The 12326-nt window shown below is 57.2% G+C and overlaps 2 protein-coding genes across 2 annotated transcripts in view; one reads left to right on the forward strand and one right to left on the reverse strand.

The window, feature by feature from the left end:
- Nucleotides 1-8638, forward strand: part of MROH1 (maestro heat like repeat family member 1) — a 32835-nt gene extending 24197 nt beyond the window's left edge. The window contains exons 18-20 of the mRNA XM_072360639.1: nt 430-532; nt 2312-2377; nt 8237-8638. Of these exons, the coding sequence (XP_072216740.1) occupies nt 430-532; nt 2312-2377; nt 8237-8322 (255 nt within the window). The 3' untranslated portion in view covers nt 8323-8638. The remainder of the gene's footprint in view (nt 1-429; nt 533-2311; nt 2378-8236) is intronic.
- A 798-nt stretch (nt 8639-9436) lies between these two features.
- Nucleotides 9437-12326, reverse strand: part of BOP1 (BOP1 ribosomal biogenesis factor) — a 62021-nt gene continuing 59131 nt past the window's right edge. The window contains exons 12-16 of the mRNA XM_072360635.1: nt 12006-12186; nt 11208-11496; nt 11030-11114; nt 9930-10037; nt 9437-9773 (exon numbers count right to left, since the gene is read on the reverse strand). Coding sequence (XP_072216736.1) covers nt 9620-9773; nt 9930-10037; nt 11030-11114; nt 11208-11496; nt 12006-12186 — 817 coding nt within the window. The 3' untranslated portion in view covers nt 9437-9619. The remainder of the gene's footprint in view (nt 9774-9929; nt 10038-11029; nt 11115-11207; nt 11497-12005; nt 12187-12326) is intronic.

Consider the following 12326-nt stretch of genomic DNA (forward strand, 5'->3'; position numbering starts at 1 on the left):
TGAATGGTTGACCAGTGGTTGACCAGAGGTTGACCCAACCGTTGACCAGTGGTTGACCAGCAGTTGACAACTAGTTGAATGATTGACCAGCACTTGACCAACAGTTGACCAGTGGTTGAATGGTTGACCAATAGTTGACAAACAGTTGAACTGGAGATCTAGAAAACAGTTGATGGTTGGACTTGAATTGTTGACCAATGGTTGGCCAACAAGTGACCAGCAAGTGACAACTGACCAGCAGATGACCAACAGTTGAACGGTTAACCAACAGTTGACCAGTTGTTGAATAACTGTTAACCAACAGTTGACTGTGAGCCAGCTTGAGCCCTGGCAGCCAGGAGGGCCAACACATGGCGGGGTTGGACTGGAGGATCTCCAGAGGTCCCTTCCAGCCCTCCCAGCTCTGTGACTCTGCATTGTGTCCTGCAGATGCAGAGCTACCCGGAGATGCTGAACCGTCTGGTACTGACCAACCTCTTCTACTTCAAGAGCACCTGGGTGGACATCAGAGCGGCTGCACCCATGTTCATTGGTAAGGCTGTGCCTGCTCCATGATGTTGTTTCCATGCAACTCTTCACACCCATGGGGTCCTGGGAGGGTGTTGGGTCTCCACTGTATCCCACAGGCTGCACTGATCCTCACCAGCTCATCCTGTCATGATAAAGGCAGCACAGAGTTGGGCTGCGTTCTGCGGAGCTGGCAGCACTGTGCTGGTTCGTGGCAGTGGGTTAATGGAGCTGCAGAGGTGCTGGTGGGGTTCCAACCCAATCCTATGCTCTATAACCTTTAAGGATCCTTCCAACCCAACCTTTCCAGGGCTCTATGATCTTTAAGGATCCTTCAAATCTAACCATCCCATGGCTCTGTGATCTGTAAGGACCCTTCCAACCCAACCATCTCATGGCTTTATGACCTTTAAGGACCTTTCCAACCCAACCATCCCATGGCTCTGTGACCTTTAAGGACCCTTCCAACCCAACCATCCCATGGCTCTGTGACCTTTAAGGATCCTTCCAACCCAACCATTACATGGCTCTATGATCTGTAAGGACCCTTTCATCCCAACCATCCCATGGCTCTATGACCTTTAAGGACCCTTTCATCCCAACCATCCCATGGCTCTGTGACCTTTAAGGACCCTTTCAACCCAACCATCTCATGGCTTTATGACCTTTAAGGACCCTTCCAACCCAACCATCCCATGGCTCTATGACCTTTAAGGACCCTTCCAACCCAACCATCCCATGGCTCTATGACCTTTAAGGACCCTTCCAACCCAACCATGCCATGGCTCTGTGACCTTTAAGGACCCTTCCAACCCAACCGCGTTGGTGCCATCAGTACTTTCATCCACCACCGATGGGGAAGGAGCAGCTTTGCTCTCTGCATTTCTCTCAATGGATTTTCCTGTTCTTTCGGTCCACCTGTCCGCAGTCTGCTGAGGAAAGCTGGTTTTTTAATGGGGAGAGATAATATCTGCCGTGCTTTCCATATGTTGCTTGACAGTTCACCATTGGCAAATGGTTCAGATTGGTTTTCTGCCATCAGATTTGCTGCCACAGGAGGAGCTTTTGTGGCAGGGCCTGCCCGAGCTGTTGGTTGCAGTTGCAGAATGTTTTTGGTCCCTCTTTTTGGTCTTTGTGGAACGTTCCTCGATACGGGTCCGACTCGGCAGCGTGGTTCTGTGATCCAATCAATGGCTTTTCAAATGGCAGCCATTGAGAACTGGCTCCACCTCCATAGGAATGAAGCTTAGTGCCAGATTAGGAGCCTTTTCTTCTTGGAAAGAGTGGCTGTTGGCACAGGGGGGGTGGTGGGATCCCCATCCCCGGGGTCTTCAAAGACAGTGGAGATGTGGCACTTGGGGACATGGTTGGTGGGGGCGGATTGGGGTCGGGTTTGGAGATCTTGGAGGTCTCCTCCAACCTTAATGATTTTCTGTCTCTGTGTATTGAAATGGGTGATGGAGGTGGTGGGGGTGGGTTCAACCCCTCCTGCCGTCCCAACCCACCTCTGACCCCATGGGCTACCATATAAAACAGGAGGCATTACTTTCGGAGCAGCCATCATCCATGCAACCAGCTCACTAAAAGCACTAAAAGCTCTCCAAGTAAAGCTGAGATCTGTGGGGCTGCATCACACCGTGTGCTGTGGGTTGGATGTCCCCGGTGCACGGTGCCGACCCACATCCCCATGGGACCCCTCTGGGATCAGTCAGTGTGACCCACACCGCAGCCCGGTGTCCCTCCATGAGCTCTGGGGGTTCCCATTGGGGTCCCATTGAGTTCTGACCCCGACCTTCCTCCCCAGGGTTCCTCGTGCTGCACGTGGGGGAGGACCACTGCCACCAGGTGGACCTGGAGCAGCTCATCTCAGGTGAGTGCCATGGGGGGGACCCCACGCCGTGCCCACCCTGCGACCCCACAGAGTCCTTCTTCACCATGTGAGGGACGGGTTGGGATTGGGGAACTTGGGAGTCTCTTCCAACGTCAGTGACCCTACAGTGGACATAATAGGGATGAGTTGACCATTGGACTCAGGGATCTTGGAGATCTCCAGTCGTAATGACCCTATGGGTCTATTTAGGGTCATGGTGGGGTGTGTTGGGGTCGGACCAGATGACCTTGGAGGTCTCCTCCAGTCTTAATGACCCTATGGGTCTATTTAGGGTCATGGTGGGGCATGTTGGGGTCAGACTGGATGACCTTGGAGGTCTCCTCCAGTCTTAATGACCCTGTGGGTCTATTTAGGGTCATGGTGGGGCGTGTTGGGGTTGGACTGGATGACCTTGGAGGTCTCCTCCAGTCTTAATGACCCTATGGGTCTATTTAGGGTCATGGTAGGGTGTGTTGGGGTCGGACCGGATGACCTTGGAGGTCTCCTCCAGTCTTAATGACCCTATGGGTCTATTTAGGGTCATGGTGGGGCGTGTTGGGGTCGGACCGGATGACCTTGGAGGTCTCCTCCAGTCTTAATGACCCTATGGGTCTATTTAGGGTCATGGTAGGGTGTGTTGGGGTTGGACTGAATGACTTTGGAAGTGTCTTCCACCCTTAATGACTGCAGTTCTTTATAGGGTTGTGGTGGGGTTTGGGTTGGGGTTGAGGATCCCGGAGGTGTCTTCCAACTTTGATGACTATTTAGTCTATTTAGGGTCTATTTAGGGTCATGGTGGGGTGTGTTGGGGTTGGAGCAGAGGATCCTGGAGGTCTCTACCTACTTTGATGACTATGGGTCTATTTAGGGTCATGGTGCGGTGTGTTGGGGTTGGACCAGATGACAGCCCCCCTGGTTGGTTATAGGGCAGCACTCCTGGTTGGTTATGGGGCAGCACTCCTCGCTATGGGGCAGCCCTCCTGGCAATGGGGCAGCCCTCCTGGTTGGTTATGGGGCAGCACTCCTGGTTATAGGGCAGCACTCCTTGATATGGGGCAGCCCTCCTTGTTGGTTATAGGGCAGCACTCCTTGATATGAGGCAGCACTCCTTGATATGGGGCAGCACTCCTGGTTATAGGGCAGCACTCCTTGGTATGGGGCAGCACTCCTTGATATGGGGCAGCACTCCTGGTTGGTTATGGGGCAGCACTCCTTGATATGGGGCAGCACTCCTGGTTGGTGATGGGGCAGCACTCCTTGATATGGGGCAGCACTCCTCGCTATGGGACAGCACTCCTGGTTATGGGGCAGCACTCCTCGCTATGGGGCAGCACTCCTCAATATGGGGCAGCACTCCTGGTTGCTTATGGGGCAGCACTCCTGGTTATAGGGCAGCACTCCTCAATATGGGGCAGCACTCCTTGATATGGGGCAGCACTCCTGGCGATGGGGTAGCCCTCCTGGTTGGTTATGGGGCAGCACTCCTTGATATAGGGCAGCACTCCTTGATATGGGGCAGCCCTCCTGGTTGGTTATGGGGCAGCACTCCTGGTTATGGGGCAGCACTCCTTGATATGGGGCAGCACTCCTGGTTATAGGGCAGCACTCCTCAATATGGGGCAGCACTCCTTAATATGGGGCAGCACTCCTTGATATGGGGCAGCACTCCTGGTTATAGGGCAGCACTCCTTGATATGGGGCAGCACTCCTGGTTATAGGGCAGCACTCCTCAATATGGGGCAGCACTCCTTAATATGGGGCAGCACTCCTTGATATGGGGCAGCCCTCCTGGTTATAGGGCAGCACTCCTGGTTATAGGGCAGCACTCCTCAATATGGGGCAGCACTCCTGGCGATGGGGTAGCCCTCCTGGTTGGTTATAGGGCAGCACTCCTTGATATAGGGCAGCACTCCTTGATATGGGGCAGCACTCCTGGTTATAGGGCAGCACTCCTGGTTGGATATGGGGCAGCACTCCTGGTTATGGGGCAGCACTCCTTGATATGGGGCAGCACTCCTTGATATGGGGCAGCACTCCTGGCAATGGGGCAGCCCTCCTGGTTGGTTATAGGGCAGCACTCCTGGTTGGTTATGGGGCAGCCCTCCTTGATATGGGGCAGCCCTCCTGGTTGGTTATGGGGCAGCACTCCTGGTTATGGGGCAGCACTCCTTGATATGGGGCAGCCCTCCTGGCAATAGGGCAGCCCTCCTGGTTATAGGGCAGCACTCCTTGATATGGGGCAGCCCTCCTGGTTATAGGGCAGCACTCCTCAATATGGGGCAGCACTCCTGTTATAGGGCAGCCCTCCTCACTATGGGGCAGCCCTCCTCGCTATGGGGCAGCACTCCTTGATATGGGGCAGCACTCCTGGTTATAGGGCAGCACTCCTCGCTATGGGGCAGCCCTCCTCGCTATAGGGCAGCCCTGCTGGCAATGGGGCAGCGCTCAGCTCCCACTGTAGGGCTCCTAAAAAGGCCGAGTTGAAGCCGGTGGCATTTTGGAGCAGAGTGAAGTAATTTTTCCTGGATTTCAGGGATTTTTTCCCTGTCACCGGTGAGCTCATGGCTGTAATGCACGGAAACTTGCCGAGCCTTCCAAAAAGGGCTTAAAAAAACACTAAAAAAGGAAAAACTATCTTTCCGTTGGCTCCCTGAAGCCCCGGGCAGAAGAAAAAGAGAGAGGGGGGGGGGCTGATCTGTTAGCAACAGGGAAAGATAATCCGGGGGTGAGTAATGGGGGGAGACACGGGAGGGGACAAGGGGGGGGGGGGGGCGGCAACCCCGGGGTGGAGGATGAGGAACAAAGGAGGGGGATGGGGAATGGATCAGGGGGAGATGAGGATGGGGGGGGGAGATGAGAATGGGGGGGGAGATTAGGAATGGGGGGGGGGGATGAGGATGGGGAGGGGAGATGATGATGGGGGGGTGGGGAGCTGAGAGGATGAGGGGGAGCTGAGGATGGGGGGGGGCTGAGGATGGGGGGGAGCTGAGGATGAAGGAGGGGGGGCTGAGGATGATTGGGGGGGGAGCTTAGGATGGGGGGGGGAGCTGATATGGGGGGGGAGATGAGGATGAAGGGGGGGGCTGAGGATGGGGGGGGAACTGAGGATGGGGGGGGGCTGAGGATTGGGAGGGGGGAGCTTAGGAAGGGGGGGGGCTGAGAGGATGAGGGGGGGCTGAGGATGGGGGGGGAGCTGATATGGGGGGGGAACTGAGGATGGGGGGGGAGCTGAGGATGAAGGAGGGGGGGCTGAGGATGATTGGGGGGGGAGCTTAGGATGGGGGGGGGGAACTGAGGATGTGGGGGAGCTGATAGGATGGGGGGGGGAGATGAGGATGGGGGGGGAGCTGATATGGGGGGGGAGCTGAGTATGGGGGGGGCTGAGGATGAGGGGGGGGCTGAGGACGGGGGGGGGTAGCTGAGGATGGGGGGGGGGGATGAGGATGGGGGGGGAGCTGATATGGGGGGGAGATGAGGATGAAGGGGGGGGGCTGAGGATGAAGGAGGGGGGGCTGAGGATGGGGGGGTGGGGAGTTGAGAGGATGGGGGGGAGCTGAGGATGGGGGGGGAGATGAGGATGAAGGGGGGGGGCTGATATGGGGGGGGAGCTGAGGATGGGGGGGTGGAGATGAGCATGGAGGGGGGGGGCTGAGGATGGGGGGGGGAGATGATGATGGGGGGGTGGGGAGCTGAAAGGATATGGGGGGGAGCTGAGGTTGGGGGGGGGAGCTGAGGATGATGGGGGTGTGGGGAGCTGAGGATGGGGGGGGAGATGAGCATGGAGGGGGGGGGGAGCTGAGGATGGGGGTGGGAGTTGATATGGGGGGGGAGATGAGGATGAAGGGGGGGGCTGAGGATGGGGGGGGAGCTGAGGATGGGGAGGGGAGATGAGCATGGAGGGGGGGGCTGAGGATGGGGGGGGGAGATGATGATGGGGGGGTGGGGAGCTGAGAGGATATGGGGGGGAGCTGAGGTTGGGGGGGGAGCTGAGGATGATGGGGGGGGCTGAGGATAGGAGGGGGTGAGGATGGGGGGGGAGGGAGAGCAGAGAATGGGGGGGGGGAGCTGAGGATGAAGGGGGGGGCTGAGGATGGGGGGGTGAGCTGATATGGTGGGGGAGCTGAGGATGAAGAGGGGGGGAGCTGAGGATGGAGGGGGAGGTGAGGATGGGGGGGGAGATGAGGATGAAGGAGGGGGGGCTGAGGATGGGGGGGGGGAGATGAGGATGGGGGGAGATGAGGATGGAGGGGGGGAAGCTGAGGATGAGGGGGGGGAGGTGAGGATGGGGGGGATGGAGGATCCAGTGATGGGGGTGTTGGGGGTCATCAAGGGGGATATGGAGTCCCTAAAGGGGATTTAGGAGTCCCCCAAGTGGCTTTGGGGTCCCTGGGGGGATGTGGGGTTCCTCAAAATGGATTTGGGGTTTCTGGGGAGGTTTGGAGTCCTCAAAGTGGTTTTCAGGTTCCTGAGGGGAATTTGGGGTCCTCAAGGGTTCTTCAAATGGATTTGGGGTCCACAAGGAGATTTGAGGTCCCTATGGTGGCTTTGGGGTTCCCAAAAGGAATTTGGGGTTTCCGGGGGACTTGGGGTCCCCAAAGTGGATTTGAGGGTCGCCAAGTGTATTTGGGGTTCCCCAATGTGGATTTGGGGTCCATAAGTGGATATAGGGTTCTCAAAATGGATTTGGGGTCCCCAAAGTGAATTTGGGAGTTCCCACAGGGATTTGGGGGGGGGGGTCTCCAAAAGTTGATTTGGGGTTTCCAAAGGGATTTCGGGGTCCCCAAGAGGATATGAGCACCCAAAGGGGATATGGTGTTTTCAAAGTGAATTTGGGGTCACTGAAGTGGATTTGGGGTCTCCCTAAGGGGATATGGTGTTCCCAAAGTGGGTTTGGGGTCTCCCCAAGGGGATATGGTGTTCCCAAAGTGGATCTGGGGTCCCCAAGGGGATATGGTGTTCCCAAAGAGGATTTGGGGTCTCCCCATGGGTATATAGTGTTCCCAAAGTGGATTTGGGGTCTCCCTTAGGGGATATGGTGTTCCCAAAGTGGGTTTGGGGTCTCCCCAAGGGGATATGGTGTTCCCAAAGTGGATTTGGGGTCTCCCTAAGGAGATATGGTGTTCCCAAAGTGGATTTGGGGTCTCCCTAAGGAGATATGGTGTTCCCAAAGTGGATTTGGGGTCTCCCTAAGGAGATATGGTGTTCCCAAAGTGGATTTGGGGTCTCCCTAAAGGGATATGATGTTCCCAAAGTGGATCTGGGGTCCCCAAGGATATATGGTGTTCCCAAAGTGGATTTGGGGTCCTCAAGGAGATATGGTGTTCCCAAAGTGGATTTGGGGTCTCCCTAAGGAGATATGGTGTTCCCAAAGGGGATTTGGGGTCTCCCTAAGGGGATATGGTGTTCCCAAAGTGGGTTTGGGGTCTCCCCAAGGGGATATGGTGTTCCCAAAGTGGGTTTGGGGTCTCCCTAAGGGGATATGGTGTTCCCAAAGTGGATTTGGGGTCTCCCCATGGGGATATGGTGTTCCCAAAGTGGATTTGGGGTCTCCCTAAAGGGATATGGTGTTCCCAAAGTGGATTTGGGGTCTCCCTAAAGGGATATGGTGTTCCCAAAGTGGATTTGGGGTCTCCCTTAGGGGATATGATGTTCCCAAAGTGGATCTGGGGACCCCAAGGGGATATGGGGACCTGAAAGGCAGCGGTGATTCCCGGGGTGGATTTGGGATCCCATATGGGGATTTGGGGGTCTCTGTGCCCCATCCTGAGGTGTGTGACGGTGGGGACGGGGTCTGGGGGAGGAGCGTGGGCAGCCCCCCACCCTGACTCCCCCCCCCACGCTGTGCTCTGCTCCCCACAGCCCTCAACCTCCTCCTGAAGGACCCGGTCCCCGCCGTCCGCATGAAGGTAGCAGAGACCCTGGGCCGCCTCGTCCGCATCCTCTGACCCCACGCAGCGCTATGGGGCACCCCATGGCCATCACCCCACGGCCATCACCCCATGGCCATCACCCCACGACCATCACCCCACGGCCATCACCCCACGACCATCACCCCACGGCCACCGCTCCGCAGCGCCATCGTCTTCCTCTGCTCCCCCCCACTTTGAGCCACGGGAGCCCCCAGAGTCCGGGATGGGCACAGCAAGTGAATGGACCCCCCTTGTGTGGTTGGGCAGGGGGGTCCCAGGAATGTGAGTGTCCCCAAAGCCTCCTGTACATAAACTTATTTTTCGATAATAAAGCTCTTTGCTCCTGGCTGGGAGCTGCTGTGGGGTGAGCAATGCCACCAAATGGGGGGGAGGAGGGATGTTAATGATGGCAGAGGGCTGGGAAGTGAAGGGGGGGGGTGAGGTCTTGGGTGGGGGTCCCCATCCCTGATTCCTTGTGCTGTGTCCGTGCCACTTCAGTGGGGTCCAGAATGGATGTGGGCGGATGGAGTGGGGCAGCTGTGGGTCAGGCCCTGTGCTGTGGGGTTAGGGGGTAGGAATGACTACGTGGGGACCAGGCTGTCCCCAGCCCCACATCCCCTCTCAACCTGGGGTTGGGGGGAGATGTGCCCTGGTCTTTTGCTGCTGCTTTCTCCCCACCCCCGGCCCCATTGCTCGGCTCTGGCTGCAGCAGGAGCAGAATTTTTGGGGTCCCCACCCGGGGTTCGGGACCGATGTGGGTCCCACAGTGGGGTCCTATGGGGCCGTGTGGTCGGTGGGATGGAATGAGCTCATGGTTTGGCTGTGGGGTCAGAGGGCGGCACATGGGGCTGGGGGGGAGAAACCGGAGGGTTGGGGGGCTGTGGGGTGGGATCTATAGGTGTGCTATGGGGTGGTCACAATGTTACCCCTATGTGTGTCCCTGTATGGGGTACAATGGGTGCAGGTCCTGTGCATTCAGCTCAGAAGCGTCTATGCTGGCTATGGGGGGGCTCTGTGGGGCAGGCAGGCATGGAGAAACCCCACAGACACTCTGGGGAGGGCTGGAGGGCACCGTGCTGGGCAGCACCGTGCAGGAGTTGGGGTGCTGGGGTGCAGCCCAGGCTGAGCTGGAGGTGGAGGACACGGAGATGCGGTTCTGTACCCAAAAATAAGTTTAATGAGAAACGAGAAAGGTTCCGGAGTCCTTGGGTAGGAGCAGAGATGTTCTGGGCCGGTGTTGGGGTGCCGGTGTTGGTTGGGGTGCCGGTGTTGTTGGGATGCCGGTGTTGGTTGGGGTGCCGGTGTTGGTTGGGGTGCCGGTGTTGGGCAGCAACTACGTGTAGAGCCGGACGGTGCCGTCGGCGCCGGAGGAGAAAACCCACGGCTGTGTGGGGTGGAAGACGACGTCGAGGACGCCCAGGTCCATGGTCAGCGCGTGGCCCTTCAGAACCTTCACCGGCACCAGCAGCGGGTTCTGCAGCAGGTCGCTGTGAGGGGGAGATGGGTCAGTGTGGGGTTCTGGATCCATCCATGGGGTCACACCATCGATGCTCTGCACCCTCTGCCCTATAACCAACCCTCTGCTGCTCCCTGCCCTGTGGGTGGGAAGACACGGAACCCTCCCCGTCCCAACTCCCACGTACTTGTAGACCATGCCATGGCACACGATGACCGTCCCGTCGTCTGAGCCCGAGGCGAAGAGCGGGTAGTGCTTGTGGAAGGCCACGCTCCTCAGTGCCCTCCTGTGGTGCCTGCAAACAACAAGTGCCGTCAGCACAGGGGGATCGTGAAGTGGTGGAGTCATAGGATGGTTGGGTTGGAAGGGTCCTGAAAGCTCACAGAGCCGTGGGATGGTTGGGTTCAGTTGGGGGGATCCTTAAAGATCTCAGAGGCATGGAATAGTTGGGTTGGGTTGGAAAGGTCCTTAAAGATCATAAAGCCATAGGATGGTTGGGTTGGATGAGTCTTTAAAGATCATAAAGCCATGGGATGGTTGGATGGATCTTTAAAGATCATAAAGCCATAGGATGGTTGGGTTGGATGGGTATTTAAAGATCATAAAGCCATGGGATAGTTGGGTTGGGTTGGGTTGGGTTGGGTTGGGTTGGGTTGGGTTGGGTTGGGTTGGATGGGTCCTTAAGGATCATAAAGCCATGGGCTGGTTGGGTTGGGTTGGAGGGTCCTTAAAGATCATAAAGCCATGGGATGGTTGGGTTGAAAGGTCCTTAAAGACCTCAGAACCACAGCATGGTTGGGTTGGAAGGGCCCTTTGTGGTCATCCATTCCAGCCCCCACCGTGGGGTTCATTGGATTAAGGCTGCTCAAAGCTCAGTCCCACCCAATATTGAACGCTTCCAATAAGGGACATCCACACCATAAACCCGGCCCTTCTATGCAGCCCCGACCCTCAGTTTGCTGACACCAGCACACACAACCTGCATCGCCGCTACCAACCAAGATCACCATTACAATGAATGCAGGGATTAAGTGGGTGCTCATCCTCACTGCACGTCAGTGGGGTGTCTGTAGGACCCTGACTGCAAGAAGCAGCTCTGGGAAATGAGGGACTCTCATAGATGGGGCCCTTCAGCTTCAACCCTACGCGTGTTTGGAGCACCTTCAACAGAGCTGACTGCAGAGGTCAATGCTTTGGAAAATGATAGAATAAAACCTGTGTGTGACCCCTGAGCTCTGCAGCACGGGGAGGGAAGGATGGGGGCTGCCCTGGGGGGCTGGGGCTCACCGCAGGAGCTGGTAGGGTCGGGTGGAGAGGTCCAGGTCGAACCAGGCCAGCTTGCTGTCGTAGCTGCCGCAGATGACGTTGTCACCTGGGGGAGGGAATGGGACACCCATCACTGGGTGAACCCCACACACCACCATCAGCACCCCGGGGTGCCCCGTTCCGGCACCACCATCCATACCTGCGGGGTGAATGGCCATGCTGGACACCCATTTGCAGTTGGCCATCAGCTTCTTGGTGAGCTCCTGCTTGAGGAGGTTGTAGATGCGGACGTAGCGCTGCGTGGCCACGAAGAAGTAGGGCCGGATGGGATGGAAGAGGACGCACTGCACCAGCCCTTTGCTCTTGCGGAAGGGGTTCTGGCTCCAACGCTTGCTGGTCTGGTGGATCAGCACTTGCATGCTGCTGTTGTCGGACACGACGGTGGCAAAGTAATCGCCCTTCCCGTGCCAGGTCACCTGCTTCAGGGCCTGCGGGCAGCAGGGAGGGGGGTGGTCATGGGTCAGACCATCATAGAATCATAGAATGAGGGGTTGGAAGGGTCCTTAGAGATCACAGAATCTGGAATGGGTTGGGAAGGATCTCAAAGATCACAGAGCCTTGGGATGGTTAGGTTGGGTTGGAAGGGTCCTTAAAGATCATAGAGTGATGGAATGGTTGGGTTGGATTGGAAAGGTCCTTAAAGATCATAGAGCCATGGGATGGTTGGGTTGGGTTGGAAAGGTCCTTAAAGATCATAGAGCCATGGGATGGTTGGGTTGGGAGAGCCCTTAAAGATGATAGAAGCACACAATAGTTGGGTTGCAAAGGTCCTTAAAGATCACAGAACTACAGAATGGGTTGAGTTAGAAGGGACCAACCCAACACCTTGCCATGACCCAATGCCGTCCACTTGGCCATGTTGATTCCCACAGGCCCCCTCCCCACGCCCATCAGTGGGGCTGCCCCACACTGTCCCCCAGTACTGCCCCGTCCCTACCTTGCTGTGTTGCACGGTCAGGCGGATGCCTCTGCTGTGCTCCTCGCTGGTGGCTGTGACCCACTGGACAGGCTGCACACGCTCCTCCTGTGGTGGCACGTAGGACTCCAGCACCTGGTCAGTGGCCCCATAGAGCAGCTTGTCCCCGAGGCACGGGTTCACCAGCAGCACCGACTGCTCCCTGCGGTGTGGGAGTGGGGAGGGAAGGGATCAGAGCACGGCTGGTGAGGGGAAACCCTTCCACAAGCTCCACATGGTGATGGCGGGGGGATATGGGTGGGATGGTGCAAGCCTGCCAGGCTGTTCTGTAGCCAAACAAGG

This window comes from Excalfactoria chinensis, assembly GCF_039878825.1.
Source record: "Excalfactoria chinensis isolate bCotChi1 chromosome 2 unlocalized genomic scaffold, bCotChi1.hap2 SUPER_2_unloc_1, whole genome shotgun sequence".
In the NCBI taxonomy this organism is placed as follows: Eukaryota; Metazoa; Chordata; class Aves; order Galliformes; family Phasianidae; genus Excalfactoria; species Excalfactoria chinensis.